This window comes from Oncorhynchus nerka, linkage group LG18 (genome assembly GCF_034236695.1).
Source record: "Oncorhynchus nerka isolate Pitt River linkage group LG18, Oner_Uvic_2.0, whole genome shotgun sequence".
Taxonomy (NCBI): Eukaryota; Metazoa; Chordata; class Actinopteri; order Salmoniformes; family Salmonidae; genus Oncorhynchus; species Oncorhynchus nerka.
The window spans coordinates 47,923,317-47,944,072 of record NC_088413.1 but is presented as its reverse complement, the minus strand read 5'-3'; the positions used below and the strand labels follow the sequence as shown (position 1 = coordinate 47,944,072).

Genomic DNA, 20,756 nt, shown 5'->3' with positions numbered 1-20,756 from the left:
TTGGCGCCTGTCTGAGTGGACTGATCCATTGTGGAAGATGTGGGGATGGCACAGTCCATCACCCTAAGACATGTGCTACTGAAATTGTATATGGTTATATTACATAAGAACATTGTTGCAACACTAATAAAAATAATATTATTTTATAACAAATGCGCTTTCTCCCGCGTTGGATAGTGGTCGCTGTCCGCGGTTCTGAAACGCATCAGTGCGCTGTTGAATTGGCGCCTTTTCCTAGACCATGTTGCTATGTGCATAATAGCAAAGTTAACCAGCATATTGGTGTTGAGAACAATGCGGCGGAGGCAGCAGCAGAATGAGGAGACTAGAAAAAAACCCGTGCCTTATTGTCTAAGAAAAGTGAGTAGAGAGGAAACCAAAACTTAGTTAATAATCAACAGCCTAACTGATAAATGTGCCTGGCTTTATAAATCATCCATATATATATATAAATATATACAGAAATAAAACAGATCCTGCTTCTGTTGCCTGTTTGAGTGTTTGTTTAATAGCCTACTGATTCCGTAAACGGCAAGCCTCAAGAAACCCACGTGTCAGATAAATAATTTCACAAAATTGTCTGTTTTTAATCTTTCCTATGCTGTAATAAAGGCTTTAGGTTTTTTGTTAGACCAGCCTCTGGCATTATTTATCATTTATTTAGTGTTTACACTGTTCCAACTTGTCCGAAAAATTATGTTTATAATAATGATGATAACCCAATTTCTTTCCTTGGTCTCCTTATTGTTATTATGATCGTCATTATAATAATAAGTCATGTCATTATCATGAATAGGCTTAGTAAAGCAGCCTTGTATATCCACAATAGAGCTGTAGGCCTAAGAGCACATCCTGTTTACGTAAGCCTATATTTTAATACTTATCTAGGCTGCTGTATCAAAAATGCTGTAATAAAAAAACAGCATACGAGTTATTCATGATTTCAAATGCAATCGAGCATTTTAGTTTAAAAATAACAATGCGGCCATTGAATAGTAGGCGTAAACAAAAAATACTTCTGAAAATGCATTCACAAATCGATGCGGTGTTGTTGTTTTTTTTGTCTTTCCATTTTGCTGTCACGCACTATGGTGTTCAGCGTTTGTTATAACCACTTTATTGATGTGATTATGATAGGCTATAGGTCAGGCTCTGGACCGGCACAATCAAATCAATTGCTGGTCGGACGCTTTAGTCCGTTTGTGTGTCTTAATGTCATCAAACAGTTTGCTTAAAGCATCAGACAAGCTCAGTGCATGTAGTTGATTTGATTAAAACACATAGGATGTGTCTATATATGGAAAAAATACATGTTTGAACGTTTTAAACCAATCGATTGGTAGAAAGAACAGACGACTCTTGGTCGAGCAATATTTTTTTCCCTCTGGGACAGGCCTAGATGGAATAGGAAAACAACTGTTACTTTCAACCTCGGTTCATTCAACAAATAACCAGATGCCTTCTGTACTCCTCTGTTTGACAAGGTCTCGTTATTTACAAGAATGTCATTAATAATTTTATGTCGATGCCAACTCAACACATTTCCATTTGGTCATTTTCTACACAATACTGCAGTTAGGTCAACACTTGTTGTAATGTCAGTATCTGCATTCCAGAATATATCTCAAATGTTACCCACTGAATTGAAAACCTGCGCTTTGTACAACGAGCCAGACTGCACTGTGTGTTTTGGAATTATTGTCTGTCAATGTTAAGCATTCATTACAAGTAGACCTACGGCTGACTTATGAACATATTGTTTGGACAGGTTGTGTGATACAATGATAAATACATACCATACATGCAGCTCATGTTTTGGCGGTCCGTCGCGTCTCCGTCTTGGTTTTGTGATAATCGTACTTAATCTCCCTGTGTTTGTCTCTGTTGGCCGAGCACCAAGACTACTTTGAATTATTACAATGGCCGCTGGGCCCTGCTTGGTCTCCCCAGCCACAAGTCTTGGCATGCAGCCTCCTCCTGATCACTGGAGATGTGAATTACATCCATACAAAGCACCATTGACTAAGGCCACATTTTAACAGTGTAGGCGGAACATGGTGGTATTATTGAGGGGAAAGGGTCGCACCGCATAAATATATACTGAACAAAAATATAAACTCATGTAAAGTGTTGATCCCATGTTTCATGAGCTGAAACAAAAGATCCCAGAAATGTTCCATACGCACAAAAAGCATATTTTTCTAATGTTTTACACAAATTTGTTTACATCCCTGTTAGTGAACATTTCTCCTTTGCCAAGATAGTCCATCCACCTGACAGGTGTGACATATCCAGAAGCTGATTATACAGCATGATCATTCCACAGGTGCACCTTGTGCTGGGGACAATAACAGGCCACTCACAACGCCATAGATGTCTGTTGGAGCTTCCAATTGGCATGCTGACTACGGGAATGTCCACCAGAGCTGTTGCCAGAGACTTGAATGTTAATTTCTCTACCATAAGCCACCTCCAACATCATTTAAGATAATTTGACAGTATGTTCAACTGGGCTCACAACGGTAGCCCACGTACGTTTATGGTGTCGTTTGGGCGAGCGGTTTGTTCATGTCAACGTTCTGAACAGAGTGCCCTATGGTGGGATGGGGTTATGGTATGGGCAGGCATAAGCTATGGACAACGAACACAATTGCATTTTATCAATGGCAATTTGAATACACAGAGATACCGTGACGAGATCCTGAAGTCCATTGTGAGGCAAATGTTTTTTTTGAAGGTGTCTGTGACCAACAGATGTATATCTGTATGCCCTTTGATGTGAAATCCATAGATTAGGGCCTAATTCATGTATTTCTATTGACTGATGTCCTTATATGAATCTCTGAAATTGTTGCATTTATATTTTTGTACAGTATATTAACTCTGTACTGCTGTTATATTGTACTGGCTGCCAATATCCATTCAGTTGCATGGGAAGATTAGGTCCTGCTCCTCTCTCTTGGTGTAAAACTCATTTAAGGGTGAAACCATTCAGGTGAAAACAATGGCTGGTGCACGGCTGTGTAAGTATAGACAAACAGACAGAAAGGCAGACTGCGCCCTTCAGTGCTTCAGTTTATTGATTTAATTTTAGGGCTCCCGAGTGGCGCAGCGGTCTAAGGCACTGCATCTCAGTGCAAGAGGCATTACTACAGTCCTTTGTTCGAATCCAGGCTGTATCACATCTGGCCGTGATTGGGAGTCCCATAGGTTGGCGCACAATTGGCCCTGCTTCGTCCGGGTTTTGCCGGAGTAGGCTGTCATTGTAAATAAGAATTTGTTCTTAACTGTCTTAACTGACAATTGATAGCCATCACTCTTGAAATACTTTGTGAACAAATAGTTGGCTTTTTAACCAGTTGAATGATAGGGCAAAATTTAGATTTCCACCTAAATGAACACGTTGCATAGTTTCAGAAAGGTCTGGAACTCACCTTTCTGGTAAAAATAGTTATAAATGGCTGAGGTGTACTCACTTTTGAAGACACAAACTCAAGTATATAGTACAATACAATTTTTTCCCCCCTATTCAACAAAAGTTGGGCAATGGGGCCTGAAATTACTGAAATTCTTTCGAAATATAGTAACATTTAAATTATAAACGACTTACTATAAGATTTCACCTTTCTTATAACTGCATAATACATATGACCATACTTCCATGGTGACCAAACCGGACGCGCGCACGTTGATTTTGTTCACTCGCACCAGAAGGGATCAGGACACGCAGGTTGAAATATCAAAACAACCTCTGAACCAATTATTCATTTGGGGACAGGTCAAAAATCATTAAACATTTATGGCTATTTAGCTAGCTAGCTTGCTGTTGCTGGTATATAAACATTGGGTTGTTATTTTACCTGAAATGCACAAGGTCCTCAACTCCGACAATTAATCCACAGATAAAACGGTGAACCGAATTAGTTTCTCGTCATCTCTCCTCCTTCCTTAAGGCTTCTTTTTCCTCTTTGGACTTTATATGGCGGTTGGCAACCAACTTTACAGCATTTCTACAACCTACTGGAGTGTGGACCTAAGTTCATCTTTCAATCACCCATGTGGGTATATGCTCCTAAAAACCAATGAGGAGATGGGAGAGGCCGGACTTGTCGAGCGTCACAAATAGAACCAATTTCTATTTTAGTGCCTGGCCACACAGATGCTCACTGATTCCCGCAAGCAGTGTGGATGCAATGATTGAATAACATGTATGTGTACATTTATTTTGCAACGCATGCGACGCAAGCAGTGTAGTACAATATTGACTCTATTTCATATAACTGAAGACAGAGAATTTTTCTCCTAAACGTCCATTCAAATGGTGTCTCGTTGCAACTTCAGCTTTAAGCACAGTGATTTTGTCCGTCTGAGACCAAGAGAAAGTAGTCTTGTTATAATTCTATGAAACTATTGTTTTTTTTCTCCATGTTGAGAGCTCTAAATCATGCTGAGAATATCACAGCAAGATGAAACTACAACGGTTGGATTCTCTAGACTGTCAACTTTCATATGACATCTCACAGGCTGAGCTCTGTTGTTCAGAGGAAGAGCAAATGTATTCTTTGCCTGGATAAACCAGAACATGTGACACGTCACTCCCTATGCAAATGTGGGGTGTGAAACCTGACACTTCAAGTCGGTTCCGCTGACAGAGTGGAAGCGGAGGGCAGACAGATGGGTCTTTCTAGCACGATAAGGCACGGGACCCTACGGCGCTCATAGAGCGCTTTGTGCACCAAAATGTCAGTCGGAACTGGTCCAGAACCGCTCAAAGTTCCCCATATAGGGGACTTAACATCTGAATAGATGTGCCTTTTTGTTGATGTGGAGGTAATTGATGTTTCACATATAGATGTTGCAGCAAGCAAGTCAACTTCAAGACACCTATGAAGATCACCAGGGTTGAACAAATATAGTTCTTGTTGATAGTGTGTATATACACTCAGCCATTTTGAATGAGTGCACACTGACAACAACCGTACCTTCAGAAAGGTCATATAACTACTATTCTGGTCATTGTGTCATTCACCACAAGGACTATTACTGGCTCCTCCTCCTCCTCTGTCCTCTGTTCAACTGCAATTTGTGTGCAGTCTAGTGCTACATGTTGGGGAGAAAGATCAGTGCCAAGTTCTCTGCTACACCCTAGACACTGCCGTCTGAAAGCCTTGGACAGTCTTCCCCTCAATTGAATAGGCCTCCCTCTCTAGAATTGGTATCCATGGTGATGGATGTGTGGGGGGTGAGCGGAGTGTTAATTATGGCTTCGAAATCATCCATGTGTGTGTTTGTCTGTATGGGTGGATCGTGAGCGGGTGCTGTCAGAAATGAAGGGAGACATTTGGGAAATGCATTGGTCTTGTAAGATTGACTCGATACCCTTGCTTTGTTTGGCCAACAGTGTTACAACAGTGTTACTTGACCAGCCTCCCTATTAAAGCCAGTAATGCAGTCAGAGGGACACAGTCGTGATAAGGGAATGCACTGAGTACGGGAATTTAACATTTGTACCGAATAGCGGTCTGTTCACAGATTTTTAAATGTTCATTGTCAGATCACTTGGATTTATCATCACTTGCAATTTCTATCCATTAGAATTGATTCAAGCTGGACATAAATGTTCATGAGCTATCACTGCGGCATAACAAACACGGTGATTGAATGTACTTTATGTACTACACATATTTGGTGTGACTAACTGGTTATTGTAGTGGTTAGAGCATGTTTGAGGGAGAGGGAGGATGTTGTTAGCCTGGCAGACTCGACCCATGTGACTCATAGCGCAGGGAGAGCTGTGAGACACTGGTCTGGAAAGGGGGCAGTTTGTTAATGCAATATTCACTCAGAAGTTGTGTGACGGGTTTGATTGGTGCTCTCCAATTTTTTTGTGAATATTTTTTTTGGGGGGGGGGGGGGGTTTGATGCCTCTCATTGTTTTTGATTTGAAAATCCAAATGTTATAATGTTTGGGGGCTGTGTGTGAGTGTTTTAAGTGAGAAAGACACAGCGAAGAGCCAACCAGTAGAAACACAGCCCCCTTCATTATGGACGCATTGTGCCGACAACATCAAAGAGCCGTTCCATACTCTGTTAGGTGTTAGTCAGACTAGTATGTTATGCCATAAGATGTCTGAAGTGGCACCATTTTGTTGCTGGTAGTACCTCCAAACCAGTTGTCATGGCAACCATGCTATTTCTTCTCCTTTTGCAGTTTCTCTTTTTTTTATCTCTATTTTTCTTTTCACCAGCTGCCAAACTGCTCTCTTTGAGAATGAGCTATTTATAGTCCTTTGTTTCTCAAGCACATCATCAAACCATATGTGAAACAACCCATGACATGATTCAGGCCACTTACGATTGATCGCTCTTGTCGATTTCCAGAACACCGTCGTTTACACGATGTAAAACCTTCTGACATAATGACAAGATAATTGCAGTTCAAGGAGACCCGTGTGTGAACCGTCATTTTAGAATCAATGATTTATCTTGGAAATCAACAAACACAAGTGGGGTCAGTTCCTTCGCCAATCACGATGACTGACCACGGTATCGATTTGGTACCGAGACCCATGGTATCTGATTTCTGTAGATTAATGTGGAGTACTATCTAGATGTAGCTAGAATGCCTCAAATTACATGTCTCACATCGCAGTGGCTTTGCCCTTCTCTGTTTCTCATAATTAATTCATGTTGAGGAATCTGACTGGAACACAACGACACTACTTCCCCATAGGGGCGGCAGGTAGCCTAGTGGTTAGAGCGTTGGACTAGTAACCGAAAGGTTGCAAGATCGAATCCCTGAGCTGATGGTAAAAATCTGTTGCTCTGCCCCTGAACAAGGCAGTTAACCCACCGTTCCTAGGCCGTCATTGAAAATAAGAATTTGTTCTTAACTGACTCGCCTGCTTAAATTAAAGGTAAAATAAAAAAAGAAATAAAAACGTGTCTTCGAGAAGCACTCGCTCGGGAGTCTCCTATTTTTAAAATGTGATGTCATCTTCAAGTGTTTCATCATCAGTCATCCGGATACACACAGACTAAGCCCCAGCCATACTAGAACCCCCACTCACACACACAGTTATAGCATTCATCTGTCAGCCTGGGCCTAATTCTGATGAATGACACAGGCTCAGGACTAATTTTCTCCTCTGTGAGGGGTGTTTCCTCCCAGCACCAGATCATGAGGTAAATGCCCCCCAAATGGTACCCTACCCTAGTGCGCTATGTAGGGAATAGGGTGTCAATTGGGATGTATTTGCTTTTCTGATCTGCATAAAAACACAGCATTTTAATGGTGATTTCACCGGGGTCCTCATTTTGGATAGCTTTTGTAGACTCATAATTACACCAGTGGAACACACCTTTTATGATAAGCAAAGGAAATCCCTTAATGTGTTTTGGTAAGCATCCACTTTCTTCCCGGGTGATCCAAAACATGACTTCGTAGTTTAAGTTACTTTATAGAAGGTTCTTTTTATAATTTCCTTCAGCCAAGTCCACTATTTTAGGTTTTGCCACTCATCATTGATTGGATTCCATGCTGCCATTACAATGCCTTAGAAATACCACTTCGGGTCATGTCTGGCCCCTGTAGAGATGCCCTTTTGAACAGAAATGGCAAACTATATATTATTAGCGTGGTGCCCTTACCTGCCATGGCCTGCAGCTGATGGTCAGCAGGGGGCGTGGTGGGGCATGCATTACTAGCTGATGGAGGGCAATCAGGCGACCAATTCTTTCATTAAGCAGCCCCACCCCCCCCCAGGTATTCCCAGGTACTAAACCAAAATAAAGAGTATTGCACAGTGTGGGAGAAATATATTATGTCTATGCACCACATTGCTTTGTTTGAAATGAGTTGGCAGAGTTCTTTGCGGTTTTGCAAGTATATTGCTTTGTTTGTTTGAATATTTGCTGGCACTATCCAGTGAGACATGATGTTGCACAACATCCAGTTGTAATTATATTGTAATAAGCACTTCTCTGCTCAGAATCATTATATTTGTTGTGCTGGTGGAGAAAGTTTGTTTCCATGAAATTCCATTCAATTGCTTTTAGTCCTACTTGATTCAACATAGTGTGATAATGTTAAATATATGCCATTTAGCAGATACTTAAAAAAAATGTTTTTATCGAAAGCGACTTAGTCATTCTTACATACGGGTGGTCCCTGTAATTGAACCCAGTATCTTGGTGTTGCAAGCACTATGCTCTACCAACTGAGCTGTAGATGACAGCATGTTAGAAAGATTGTCTATTATATTGACGAGATAGTCAACGGAACATTCTAACAATGGAAATACATCAAAGATTGAAGGCACGTGGGAGGATGTGAGATCAGGTGGGACCATTCTAGCCAAAGAGAGGGCAGATATGCGTGTGAACAGGCCATAGAGATAGATAGAGGACTCCGCTTTGTATCTATATCATTATAGCATCTGTGACAGCATGGCCGTGCCATTGAGGCTATCTCCGTTTTAAAGTAGTCCATTTTCTTTTTCATTGGCTGATGTCTCCCAACTCATAGGAATCCTCACCCTGTTTACTACTTTAAAATGGTGCAAGCCCTCAATGGCAATGTCCGTGCCAGAACGGGTTATATCCTTGATGAGCCCTCCTATCTTTCTCTATGACAACAGGCACAACTCCGAGATGCTGTAGTCTCTTTTTTTCCCCCAAAGTAGCCAAAATACCGTGTGCATCCACTTATATCAGTGCATTCTTAACAACCTAACCATTACTGAACTTCTATTCGATCAAATAAGCCTCACTTAGCAAATCATAGATTTATTTGTATTATTTTTATTTTTTACATGTATTCGACACTCATTGACCTCTATCCAAAAATTCCTCACTTCATAGACTTATTTTCATTGACAGATTTTGGGCGGAGTAAAACCTCTCGCTTCCTGACTGGTTGGAGTCAATATTGTTTTAAGTGGGAAGAGACCTTTCTCCTTTGACCAGAGGAAATGATTATGCTAGCTAGACCATACAGACCAGGGCTAGGATTTTGTTCCAACTAGGCACCACACCTGACCAACTGAGCTAATTGACCAGTTCAGTGATTGCCTAAATTCAACAACAACTGGTCTTCATGGTCATTTAAATCAAAAACATTAAGTGCCCGTTGCACTCCAGGACCAGGGTTGCCTACCCCTGTACCAGACAGGCAGAGTGTTCTATCCATATGTTATGCGTATGTTATCCATGTGTATTTAACTGATTTCACTCTCTCTCTGTATTCTTTAGATTCTATGGGTGTCATACCCCTAACTGAGCTAAGCATTCCAATACATTGATGACAATGACTATGAATACAACCAATATCACCCATCTGCCTTTTACTCATGAACTCGTTAGCCTAGAGAGAAAAGCCATTTGGATCCAACAATCGATATTGATGCAATTTCTGTGTGACAAAGTCGGTAGTATAGCAAATGATCCACAGAAGAAAGAGATTGCGATGAAAATGTAAGCAGAAACCCATGAGGCCCTGTGAAGCAATCAGCTCATCGTGCGATGTGAATTCCCGTGTCCCTTTGTAGAATACTGTGAGAGGGGGAGATAAAGTGCTGACTGAGCTGATGCAGGTGTCTGAGACTGAGTGGCTGATTGCTGGTGTCTCTCTGTCTCTGCAGGAAATGGCAGACTTCTGGAGGCTATCCCTAACAACAGTAACAGCTTGGCAACCAGAGGTGTGCAGCAGCAATCTTCTGCGAGGGCTGCCATGGCAACGCCCAACGACGGCTGCCAGCAACCAGCGCAATCCAGGTAAGGGAGAAAGAAAACAAAAATTGTGGTCAGTCATTTTTTTCAGGATTTGAAAGAATCATTGGATATATTTTGTCTTTGAATTTGTCCTCCCTAATTTTGCCCATCAATCTTTGACTGTGATTATTTCATACACTCTAATATGTACACTACCATTCAAAAGTTTGGGGTCACTTAGAAATTCTTGTTTTTGAAAGAAAAGCGCATTTTTTGTCCATTTAAAATAACATAAAATGGATGAGAAATACAGTGTAGACATTGTTAATGTTGTAGCTGGAAACGGAGGATTTTTAAAAATGGAATATCTACATAGGCGTACAGAGGACCATTATCAGCAACCATCACTCATGTGTTCCAATGGCACGTTGTGTTAGCTAACCCATGTTTATCATTTTAAAAGGCTAATTGATCATTAGAAAACCCTTTTGCAATTATGTTAGCACAGCTGAAAACTGTTGTTCTGATTAATAAAGCAATAAAATTGGTCTTTAGACTAGTTGATTTATCTGGAGCATCAGCATTTGTGGGTTTGATTACAGGCTCAAAATGGCCAGAAACAAATAACATTCTTCTGAAACTCGTCAGTCTATTCTTGTTCTATGAAATGAAGTCTATTCCATGTGAGAAATTGAAACTGAAGATTTCAAAACAACGTTGTGTACTACTCCCTTCACAGAACAGTGCAAACTGTCTCTAACCAGAATAGAAAGAGGAGTGGGAGGCCCCGGTGCACAACTGAGCAAGAGGACAAGTACATTAGAGTGTTTAGTTTGAGAAACAGATGCCTCACAAGTCCTCAACTGGCAGCTTCATTAAATAGTACCCGCAAAACACCAGTCTCAACGTCAACAGTGAAGAGGCGACTCCGAGACGCTGGCCTTCTTGGCAGGGCCTCCCACTCCTCTTTCTATTCTGGTTAGAGACAGTTTGTGCTGTTCTGTGAAGGGAGTAGTACACAGCGTTATATGAGATCTTTAGTTTCTTTGCAATTTCTCGCATGGAATAGCCTTCATTTTTCAGAACAAGAATAGACTTGTTTCTGGCCATTTTGAGCCTGTAATTAGCAGTGCTAAAATAATTGCAAAAGGGTTTTCTAATGATCAATTAGCCTTTTAAAATGATAACCTTGGATTAGCTAACACAACGTGTCATTGTAACACAGTCACAATCTATACACAATATCCCATGACGACAAAGCGAAAACAGGTTTAGACATTTTTGCACATTTATATATCATTTTAAAAAAGGATACCTTATTTACATTAGTATTCAGACCCTTTGCTATGGTACTCTGTATTGAGCCCAGGTGCATCCTGTTTCCATTGATCATCCTTAAGATGTTTCTACAACTTGATTGGAGTCCACCTGTGGTAAGTTCTATTGATTGGACTGGGGAAGGGTACCAAAAAATGTCTGCAACATTGAAGGTCCCATAGAACAACATGGCCTCCATCAGAAGTTTGGAACCACCAAGACTCTTCCTAGAGCTGGCCGCCCAGGAAAACTGAGCAATCGGGGGAGAAGGGCCTGGTCAGGGAGGTGACCAAGAACCCGATGGTCATTCTGAAGAATCTCCAGAGTTCCTCTGTGGAGATGGGAGAACCTTCCAGAAGGACAACCATCTCTGCAGCACTCCATCAATCAGGCCTTTATGGTAGAGTGGCCAAACAGAAGCCAGTCCTCAGTAAAAGGCATATGACAGCCCGCTTGGAGTTTGCCAAAAGGCACCTAAAGACTCTCAGACCATTAGAAACAATATTCTCTGGTCTGATGAAACCAAGATTGAACTCTTTGGCCTGAATGCCAAGCGTCACATCTGGAGGAAACCTGGCACCATCCCTACAGTGAAGCGTGGTGGCAGCATCATACTGTGGGGATGTTCAGCAGCAGGGACTGGGAGACTAGTCAGGATCGAGGGAAAGGTGAACAGAGCAAAGTACAGAGAGATCCTTGATGAACACCTGCTCCAGAATGCGCAGGACCTCAGACTGGGGTGAAGGTTCGTCTTCCAACAGTACAATGACCCTAAGCACACAGCCAATACAACACAGAAGTGGCTTCGGGACAAGTATCTGAATGTCTTTGGAGTGGCCCAGGCAGAGCCTGGACTTGAACCCAATCGAACATTTCTGGAGAGACCTGAAAATAGCTGAGCAGTGATGCTCCCCATCCAACCTGACAGAGCTTGAGAGAAAATGCAGAGAAGAATGGAAGAAACTCCGCAAATACAGATGTGCCAAGCTTGTAGCATCATACCTAAGACTCGAGGCTGTAATCACTGCCAAAGGTGCTTCAACAAAGTACTGAGGAAAGTGTCTGAATACATATGAATAATGTGATATTTCTGTTTTTAATTTTAATAAATGTACAACAATTTCTAACAACCAGTTTTTGCTTTGTCATTATGGGGTATTGTGTGTAGATTGAGGGGGGACAATTTAATCCATTCTAGAAGAAGGCTGAATAAGGCTTTTTCCACCATGTGGAAATAGTCAAGGCGTCTGAATACTTTCCGAATGCACTGTATCTGCATGCTGCTGGCAGTCTGCCAACATCTCAAATGAAAGAGCACTTTGAACTGCTGCCAAGTTTGGAGGAAAAGAGGAGCTGTCAGGCCTGCTTAATGTTGGCAGTTTGTACTTGGCAAGTCTCACCTTTTCCCAGAATTCATCTGTCTGGCAACTTGCCAGGTGCTTAGCGGAAGCAAAAAATTAACCCCTGCGCTTGACTGTGTGGGCCCCGCAAAATTTTCCACAAAGAGGGAGAGCGAGAGAGAGAGCTCAAGTTGGTGTGTGAGCAGCTCAGTGTATGCATGAGGGACCGTGGGGATTGCACAGGATCCTTTCAGGAAGGAGGGGAGCTCGAGGCTGGTGCTGAGGCAGACAGTGTGTAGAGTTATGTATCTGGTTGTTTTTGAAGTCGTCCGAGGCAGAATTAGCTGATTTTAATATTGCCGCGATGTTGAGTTCAGCAAATGATATTTAAACTGCAGAACGACCACTTACATGGATGGATACATGTCGCTGGGTAGTTAGTTGATGTGGCATAGTTTTCTTATACGCTTATGTTTTAAGTCCATCCATATGTCTACAACACTGTGTTGCCACATGCTTTGAGGATCATTGACCTTTTATAACTGTACGATTGTGCTCCACGCTCGTCAGGCACAGCTATTGATAGTGTTGGAATAGTATTGAGCTTAGTGTTGGAGTAAATGGAACAAACAGACTTTTTCTCTTCCCAGGCCCAGGTCTGTGTCTGCTCCAATTCTGTTGACTGATGATGGCTGTCTCTTTCATTGCCTGTCCTTCACAATCCCTGGAGCACAAATAAAGTGACAGTTGTCCACATAACAATCTCAGCTGCTGCCTGCTGCTGGTAGTCATAGAGCCTGCTCTGTCTGGCACCGACTCTGAAGAAAAACACCCAATCCATCTTTTCTTTTAGTCCTGTTGTTGTTTCTAGCTTCCCCCGCCACTGGATGGGCTGGGAGAACAATCATGTATTGCTGATGATTTTATGTTGGGTATATAAGTTAAGGAAGGCAGTTAATATGTTGAAGTGCAATCATCTAATTTGGTCTGACTTTGCATCCTACGTGCTTCGCATATTTCATATACTGTGACTTCAGAGACATTATCAGTGTTTGTAAGTACAGTCTGTACTGTACTCAAAACACCGTATTTTCAACTACTCGCCAATGTGCACCATTGTGCACACAGTACCCATTTAGCATAAAAGCACGGTACAGTGAAAGCAACATTGTTTTGGGAAAGCGGCGGCATGGAGCTGACTCTTTCTTGACCGAGGCCATACTTGGCCCCTTCTTGGCTGGACGGAGGGAACACACCAACCACCGTTCAGTACTGTGCCAGCGGTATGTGTAGACTGCAATATATTACTTTTCTTCCCTCCTCCCTCTGCTGCCTTACGCTGTTTTTCTTCCTCTTCCAGAAAATTCTGCTCCGCCTGCCTACTGGGTGTTGTTAATCAGGAAGGGGAGACTGGGGAAAGGGGGGAGGATGGATGGGGCGCAGTGCAGACTATGCTTGTCTGTACATAGGTTAACAATCAACATGTTGGGAACCCCTAGCTCGTGCTCAACTAGCCCAGTGTAATTATTACAGAGGGTATTGCTGAGCTACCGCGATTTATTTTAGCCATCACACTGTGCTTAAAAAACAACAACATGTTCTTATGCATACAACTGTTATTGTAATCACTCATATGCAATGAATCGGTTGCCAAATTCAATCAGATTAAGCAGCATATTTTGGTCAGAAATTAACTGGATTACATAGAAGTAGACAAAAGCCAGGCGTTTGTATTTTAACCAGGCGTTTTGTTTGATTCAGTGAGTAGTTTGATATAAAATCATGTATTATTCTGTCCTTGCATTGCAAGCACGACGCATAAGAAATTAGTTTGTTTCATTATCATAAATTGTTTTACCATATTGAAGGTTTAGTTTTGCTGACATAAGCAAAAGTAACCTTTTTGAAACAGAATAAATGTTGATTTAATAATAATGAATGGTATAATGATTACATCTAATATAAATGCCAATATTGTGCAAACCCGTATTCTGCTGCATGTAATTTGGTCAGCATCGTGAGCTCGTGTAGCCGAGCTCCCAGTCCATTCAGAAGATTAGGAGGGAGTGGTTTGAGTTTGCGCGTTTGGAAAGCAACAAGTGGCATGTCATTTGTTTCAAAGGAACTGCGGAACGTGGTGCTTGCGTCACTGCTCCAGCCAGGTGGCATTCCAATTGGGGAGAGGAGACGTGGAGGCACAATCAAAATTCCAAATCACAAACTAAGTAAGGATGTGAAGCGCGCTTAAAGCAAATTGAATTCTTACAACCCAACACTGCAAGTCACTGGCATCAGAAGTCAGGAGAGGAGCAGGAGAAGAAGAGGGTTTATTCTGTGTGACAAATTCACGGACTGAAAAGAATTCCAAACGAAGAATCTGGGGGAAAAGGACCAAGGCAAGGGACATTAAACATGTCTTCTGCACAAGTATCGTCATCTCGGAGACAGTCATGTTACCTGTGCGATTTACCCCGTATGCCGTGGGCTATGATATGGGATTTTACGGAGGCAGTGTGCAGGGGTTGTGTGAATTATGAAGGTGCGGATCGGATCGAGTTTGTTATCGAAACTGCACGCCACCTCAAACGAGCTCATGGTTTCCAAGGGGGGAGATCCCCCGGTCCACCACCGCCGCCCACAGTAAAAACACAGTCGGCAATATCAGCCAAGGAGACGGTGCAAATCAGCCATGTGGATGGACCCTCTAAACAACAACAGTCGGGGATGGACCGCTACTCTCTGAGTGCGGAAAGACCTCGCTTTGACTACTCCAGTATTGGCGCCCATGCCAGCAGACTTCCCAATGGAATGAGCGGTCCAAATGGGTTCCCCAAACCGGACGATGGTCCCCCAGAACTGAACCGACAGAGCCCGAACTCCCGTCGGAGCCACGGTCTCGCTGCGGTCCCAGGACAAATGAACGTTCCCCCCAACCTTCTCCCACAGACCATGTTGAATGGACCCTCCTCGGCAACAGCCATAGCCTCTCATAGCCTGTCCAGCCGCCCCCCTCCCCCATCCATTGTGGGACCCTCTTTGTCCATGGCCGCTCAGTCCATGTCAGAACAAGGTAAACGACCAGGTTCTGTGTCGAGCACTGACCAAGAGAGAGATCTGAAAGAGAAACAGCGTAACGCAGAGGCTTTGGCTGAGCTCAGTGAAAGTTTAAGGAACAGAAACGAAGACTGGGGAAACAAACCTAAAATAGTAAGGGACACTTTGGTTACTCTTTCGAACAGCTCCCCGTTTGATGTGAGATTTAAAAAGGATCATTCACTCGTGGGTAGGGTGTTTGCTTTCGATGCAGTGTCAAAGCCTGGAATGGACTATGAATTGAAAATATTTGTCGAGTACCCAAGTGGATCTGGTAATATATTTTCCAGCGCATCAGGGGTGGCCAAACAAATGTATCAGGACTGCATGAAAGACTTTGGCAGAGGGCTTTCCTCGGGCTTTAAATATTTGGAGTATGAGAAAAAGCATGGTTCGGGGGACTGGCGACTCCTGGGTGATTTGTTGCCCGAATCGGTCCGATTCTTTAAAGAGGGGCTGGGGGTTGAAATGTTACCTCAGCCCTACATCGATGCCAGCTGCCCATTGCTGCCCACTGCTTTGGTCAACATCCCTCGTGCCTTGCCATCTACGAGTGCACCGAGGACTGGCGTACGAAAGCGTAAAGCCTCCCCAGAACCTGACTCTGTAGAGAGCGCGCTGAAACTATCTGAACAAGAACAGCAGAGGCAGCAGTGGATGGCCAGCCAGAGCGAGGCGTTAAAACTGACCATGGCATCCGGATCATTCGGTGCCTCACACGGGGGACCTCCGCCGCTTGGCCCTGGCCATTCTGTTCACTCAAGTCGCGCCACACCCCCTGAATCTGCGCCCCAGAATGGACAGTCTCCAATGGCCGCGCTCATGTCTGTCGCGGACACGTTGGGCAATGCGCACTCTCCGAAGGACAACAACTCTGTTCACTCTACAACATCCACCAGGCATAACAACAGCAGCCCAGTCTCCCCAGCCTCTGTTTCTGGGCAGAGGCGTTTGGCTTCCCGTAACGGAGATCTCAATCTGGCCGGGACTCCCTCTCAGTCCAATGCGCATTCTGGCATGGATCAGGTCCACGCGCAAAACATTCCAGATTCTCCCATGGCAAACAACGGACCTCTGTGTTGTACCATTTGCCACGAACGTTTAGAGGATACCCATTTCGTTCAGTGTCCGTCAGTTCCCAACCATAAATTCTGTTTCCCTTGTTCTCGAGAGAGCATCAAGGCGCAGGGAGCAACTGGCGAGGTGTATTGTCCTAGCGGAGAGAAATGCCCCCTGGTAGGTTCTAATGTGCCTTGGGCGTTCATGCAAGGTGAGATAGCAACTATATTAGCTGGGGACGTTAAGGTAAAAAAGGAGAGAGACCCATAGGTGTGATCTATGGCTTCCCATAGAAACGTGAATTTTAGTCGAATATATACACGTGTGATTACTCAAAACTGACAAAAATAGTCGATGTACAGAGACGTTCTCCACCTCATGTCTGTTTTTTTTTTTAAACAAAGGAACATGTGATGTCATGTCGCCTAATGTTATGGAGGGTGTTTTGACGGGTAGTAGTGTTGTATTTGGGTGGCAGTGACGAGTTAAAGCACTAACTTTATAATCACTGCTGCAGTTTTATTCCTTCCAATTAATGCACTTCTCTCATTATAAAAAGGCCAGTTTCTACTCCCGATGAATATATGTCTGTAAAATTAAACTACTCATAGTGAATATCCAATAACAGGTTACATTGCCCTAACTCCTGTATTGGGTACAAATCAATATGGGGCCTTTTTTTGTTCTTCCTTATTTTATTTCATATCTTTAATTTTTTTATGTTTTTTTACAGCAAATATCTCTTTTCATCTTGTGATCAAAAATATTTTACTACGTGTTATTAATTTCTCTTCCAGATTGCTTTTGATGATGCACGGATGCTTAAAAAGGTAGAGCAAAATGCTGTACATGAACGTAAACTGTTTGTTTATACATTTCTGTAGTAACAGAAGACTTGTAATGTGCCTTGGAGCTGAGTAAATTGTAATAAATTCCATTGATATTAACCCTGGGTGAAATGTCAGTTTTATTTAACAAGTTTAGACTGTTACAAACTCTGGGTCACCTGAGGTATAATGAATCATTCCTTTTAGTTTTGTGTCCATCAGTATATTTCTCAACCATAGCATTTGAACTATTTACAATGTTGTCCCTGACATAAGATTTGCTCTAATTGGAGATGACAACCTTTGACATTAACACCTGGTTCAAACGTGTTTTATATTCATAAGTGTTTATTACACACACACCTTGCTGCAAAGCCAAGTTAACCATGTACTCAGATATATTTATATATATATCTCTCAGATGATGCCAGGTTTTTATTCCTAACCCCTTTCACTATGTCAAAGTAACATTGCTTTACATTCTACCGGGATGATCCCTGCTTTAAAAAAAATCCATTTTAAATGAACGTTTTAGTAATTTAGCAGACACACTTGTCCAGAGCAATTTACAAGAGCAATTAGGGTTACGTTTCTTGCTCAAGGGCACATTGACAGATTCCCCCACCCTTCCCCCAAATGAATATCACTTAGTTGCATCTATCTGAATGGCAAATAGGTTCCTTGCATTGGATATGCCCACAATTTCAACGGCTGTGCCTCTCGGCAAGACAAGAAAAAGCGGCCTCAACAAGTTGGCATTGAATGTCATGTTGCTCTCCTCCAGGTGCTTGTAACAGTCAGCTGTTACGACATGCTTCTCACTAACGACAGCTCATCTTCCTGATGGTTGTAGTATTGGTGCATGCTCAAGCAGTACTACGATTTCCCCGTGTTTCCCCGTGCGCTTCTGTCTGAAAATTGTTGCACATGCCTCCATATAGCCAAAGGGAAGGCATTCCTCGTTTTCAATGCAGCAGGCAGGCGGTCATTGGACACGGTTCCTCACTGTTCCATTGGCCGGTGATAATATAGATATATAGCACGGTTGGTGCATGCCTGTTATGTAGCTGTGAGTCGCGCTTAATAGCCTATCGTTGCTCTGGGTTATGGAGACAAATGGTCCTATGTACACACAGTCTGCAGCAGGCAGCATGGTTCCCAATCCCACGTGGCTCTGTGCCATGGAGCGCATAGAGCAGGTCGAGACTGGGAGGTCAGATAACCCCATAAATACCAACCAGGCTCAACTAGAGCCTTCTGTACGTGAGCTCGGAAAGAGATTAAGACAATGGCTGCTGTGTATGTCCCGGAAACATGTCACAAACTAGTATCCTCTCCCCAAGAGCACCAACCGATGTACATATATACTGGTTAATGGAGGAGAAGAGCTTTGATACGCCCGTTGAGGAGTATTTGGTCATGTGAAGGCAGCAGCCCAGATGTAGCCTAAACATTGGGCTGACGTGTCTGAGTTTAGATGGGGTCTGTCCTCCAGCCTGGGATTGTTGGAGGTGGCGGCCTTTGTACTTTATCATCCCTGCTCGTTGGTGGGTTATGAGATGGTTCTTTAGATAGAGAGGTGAGTAAGGACTTTTCCTCAGAGACTCCTGTCTTCTATGTAATGCTCCGACCCGACTGCCCGTAGTTAGTTTTGAATACTCTGTCCTGGTTACCGTCCCTGTTTCAAAGTAGGGGTTTTACCGCCCTGGGGAATGCTATGGTCAAAATAATTGGTTGTACGCCAGAGGAAGACGGGGTTGTTAGTGTCGAGTTTCTCAAATTTGGTTCACACAAATTGGCTCATCAGTTCGAATAGAGAAAGCAGCTGTCTGAGTGAGTAAGCGACACCCCCTCCCCCCTTTCTCCAAGTCTGATTTTAAAACAAATCTCACACTCATTTTCTCACTTTTTTCATCTCCCAGGCGGCATTATCCGACTATAGTATATCCAAAAGAATCTCTCTATTTACCAACATGTGCACACCCCCAACAAAAACAGTCCTTAGGCTGGGATTGAGGCATTGAATCGTAGCGACCCATCTAATGGTGCATTGCAGTGCCTCAGTTTCCATTGGCCTATCTATCCCAGGTGCTGTGAGGCAACAAAGCACCTGGTTTGGGATGGAACATGTCTCTATTGTCATGCTAAAACAGAACAGAGCAGCCCTTCCATGGTTAAGGTGCCTTTGGCTGTCTCAATACTTTAGGTTTCAGGTTGCAGTGTGCATGCAAAGGAGGGAGCAGAGGCACCTACTCACTCAGACACCCCTCAGGGAAGGATCTCTCTTCTCTCTCTCTCCCTCTCTTGCTCTCGACCTGTTTAGAATTCACAAGACTCCTCACTCGTTAGATTCAAATGCAGCCTCTCACACACACACTCACGTCGTACCACCACCGCCTTCATTCTGAGTGCAAAACACTGTCTCTTTTCTCTCCTTCAGACCTCTGAATTACCTGAGGTAACAAACTCTAGCCTCTCGCTGGATTGCGTCTGGAATAGCTGATATGTTGCGTGAAATCCCGGAATCGGTTTAGTTGATAAACACCTTCTATACTTATAGGTTGTCTGGTGAAAAAATGATGACTGTGAACTGAAAAGGGACCACATTTTCTTCAGACATTTTTCTGAAAGTGTCTATGTATATGCCCTCCCTTTGCAACTTCTAAGAATTGCACTGATCACATCTAATCGGCTCAAATACATGATTGAAAATATGGGCATTGTGAAAGTACGTCCGCGGCTGTTAGTGCCAAGCCGAACAGAGCGTGTGCAGTGTCATCGGGAGTAGGAGGAAGGCTGGTGTCTGCTCCATCATATAGACCTAGGAGGGGAGGCCAAGCGAAAGAGGTCCTGCTGGTGCAACAGACGTCTGTCTGTCTGTTGTGTCTATCCTCAACTTAAGTGGTTGACTGATATCTCTGATGTCTTGAATGATGAGTTGCATCATTTCTTGGGGTATTGTCCCAAAGGGCGGCGCACAACTGGCCTAGCGTCCTCCAGTTTGGGTTTGTCCTCGGTAGGACCTCATTGTAAATAAGAATCTGTTGTTAACTGACTTGCCTAGTTAAAAAAAATAAAAAACTGTAGAATGTAGTTTTTTTTTTTACGAGGTTAAAGGGGATTTTGTGTTATTGCCGTGCATAAACCACTTAAACAGTTAATTCCAGCACCTCGTGACACATTTACCTCCAGAGAACAAACATATAACTGCTCATAACAGCAGCTACGTGATTATGAATGTTCTTCCGTTACAGTGTAGAAATATAATTCCAACCCCATTTCTCTCCTCAAACAAACCTAGTCTGGAGAGGCCAGGCTTTCAGTGCTGTTTCAGCTTACATTCTCAAATCACATCAGTATGTTTTCCTTCTGTTGGCCAGCCAGGGATGCCAGCCTGTCTCCCCCCTCC

General features: G+C 43.1%; 2 protein-coding genes across 2 annotated transcripts in view; both read left to right on the top strand.

The window, feature by feature from the left end:
- The window catches only part of kiaa0586 (KIAA0586 ortholog), a 129,402-nt gene that overhangs the window by 7,199 nt on the left and 101,447 nt on the right, over positions 1-20,756 (top strand). The window contains 1 exon segment of the mRNA XM_029687723.2: positions 9,642-9,774. Coding sequence (XP_029543583.2) covers positions 9,642-9,774 — 133 coding nt within the window.
- irf2bpl (interferon regulatory factor 2 binding protein-like) lies at positions 14,257-17,467 on the top strand. The gene has a single exon (XM_029687726.2). It carries the CDS (start codon positions 14,781-14,783, stop codon positions 16,788-16,790), a length of 2,010 nt encoding a protein of 669 aa, XP_029543586.1. The 5' UTR covers positions 14,257-14,780; the 3' UTR covers positions 16,791-17,467.

Excerpts from the sequence above, each read along its gene's own strand:
- irf2bpl (XM_029687726.2), top strand. The coding sequence starts at position 14,781 with ATGTCTTCTGCACAAGTATCGTCATCTCGGAGACAGTCATGTTACCTG.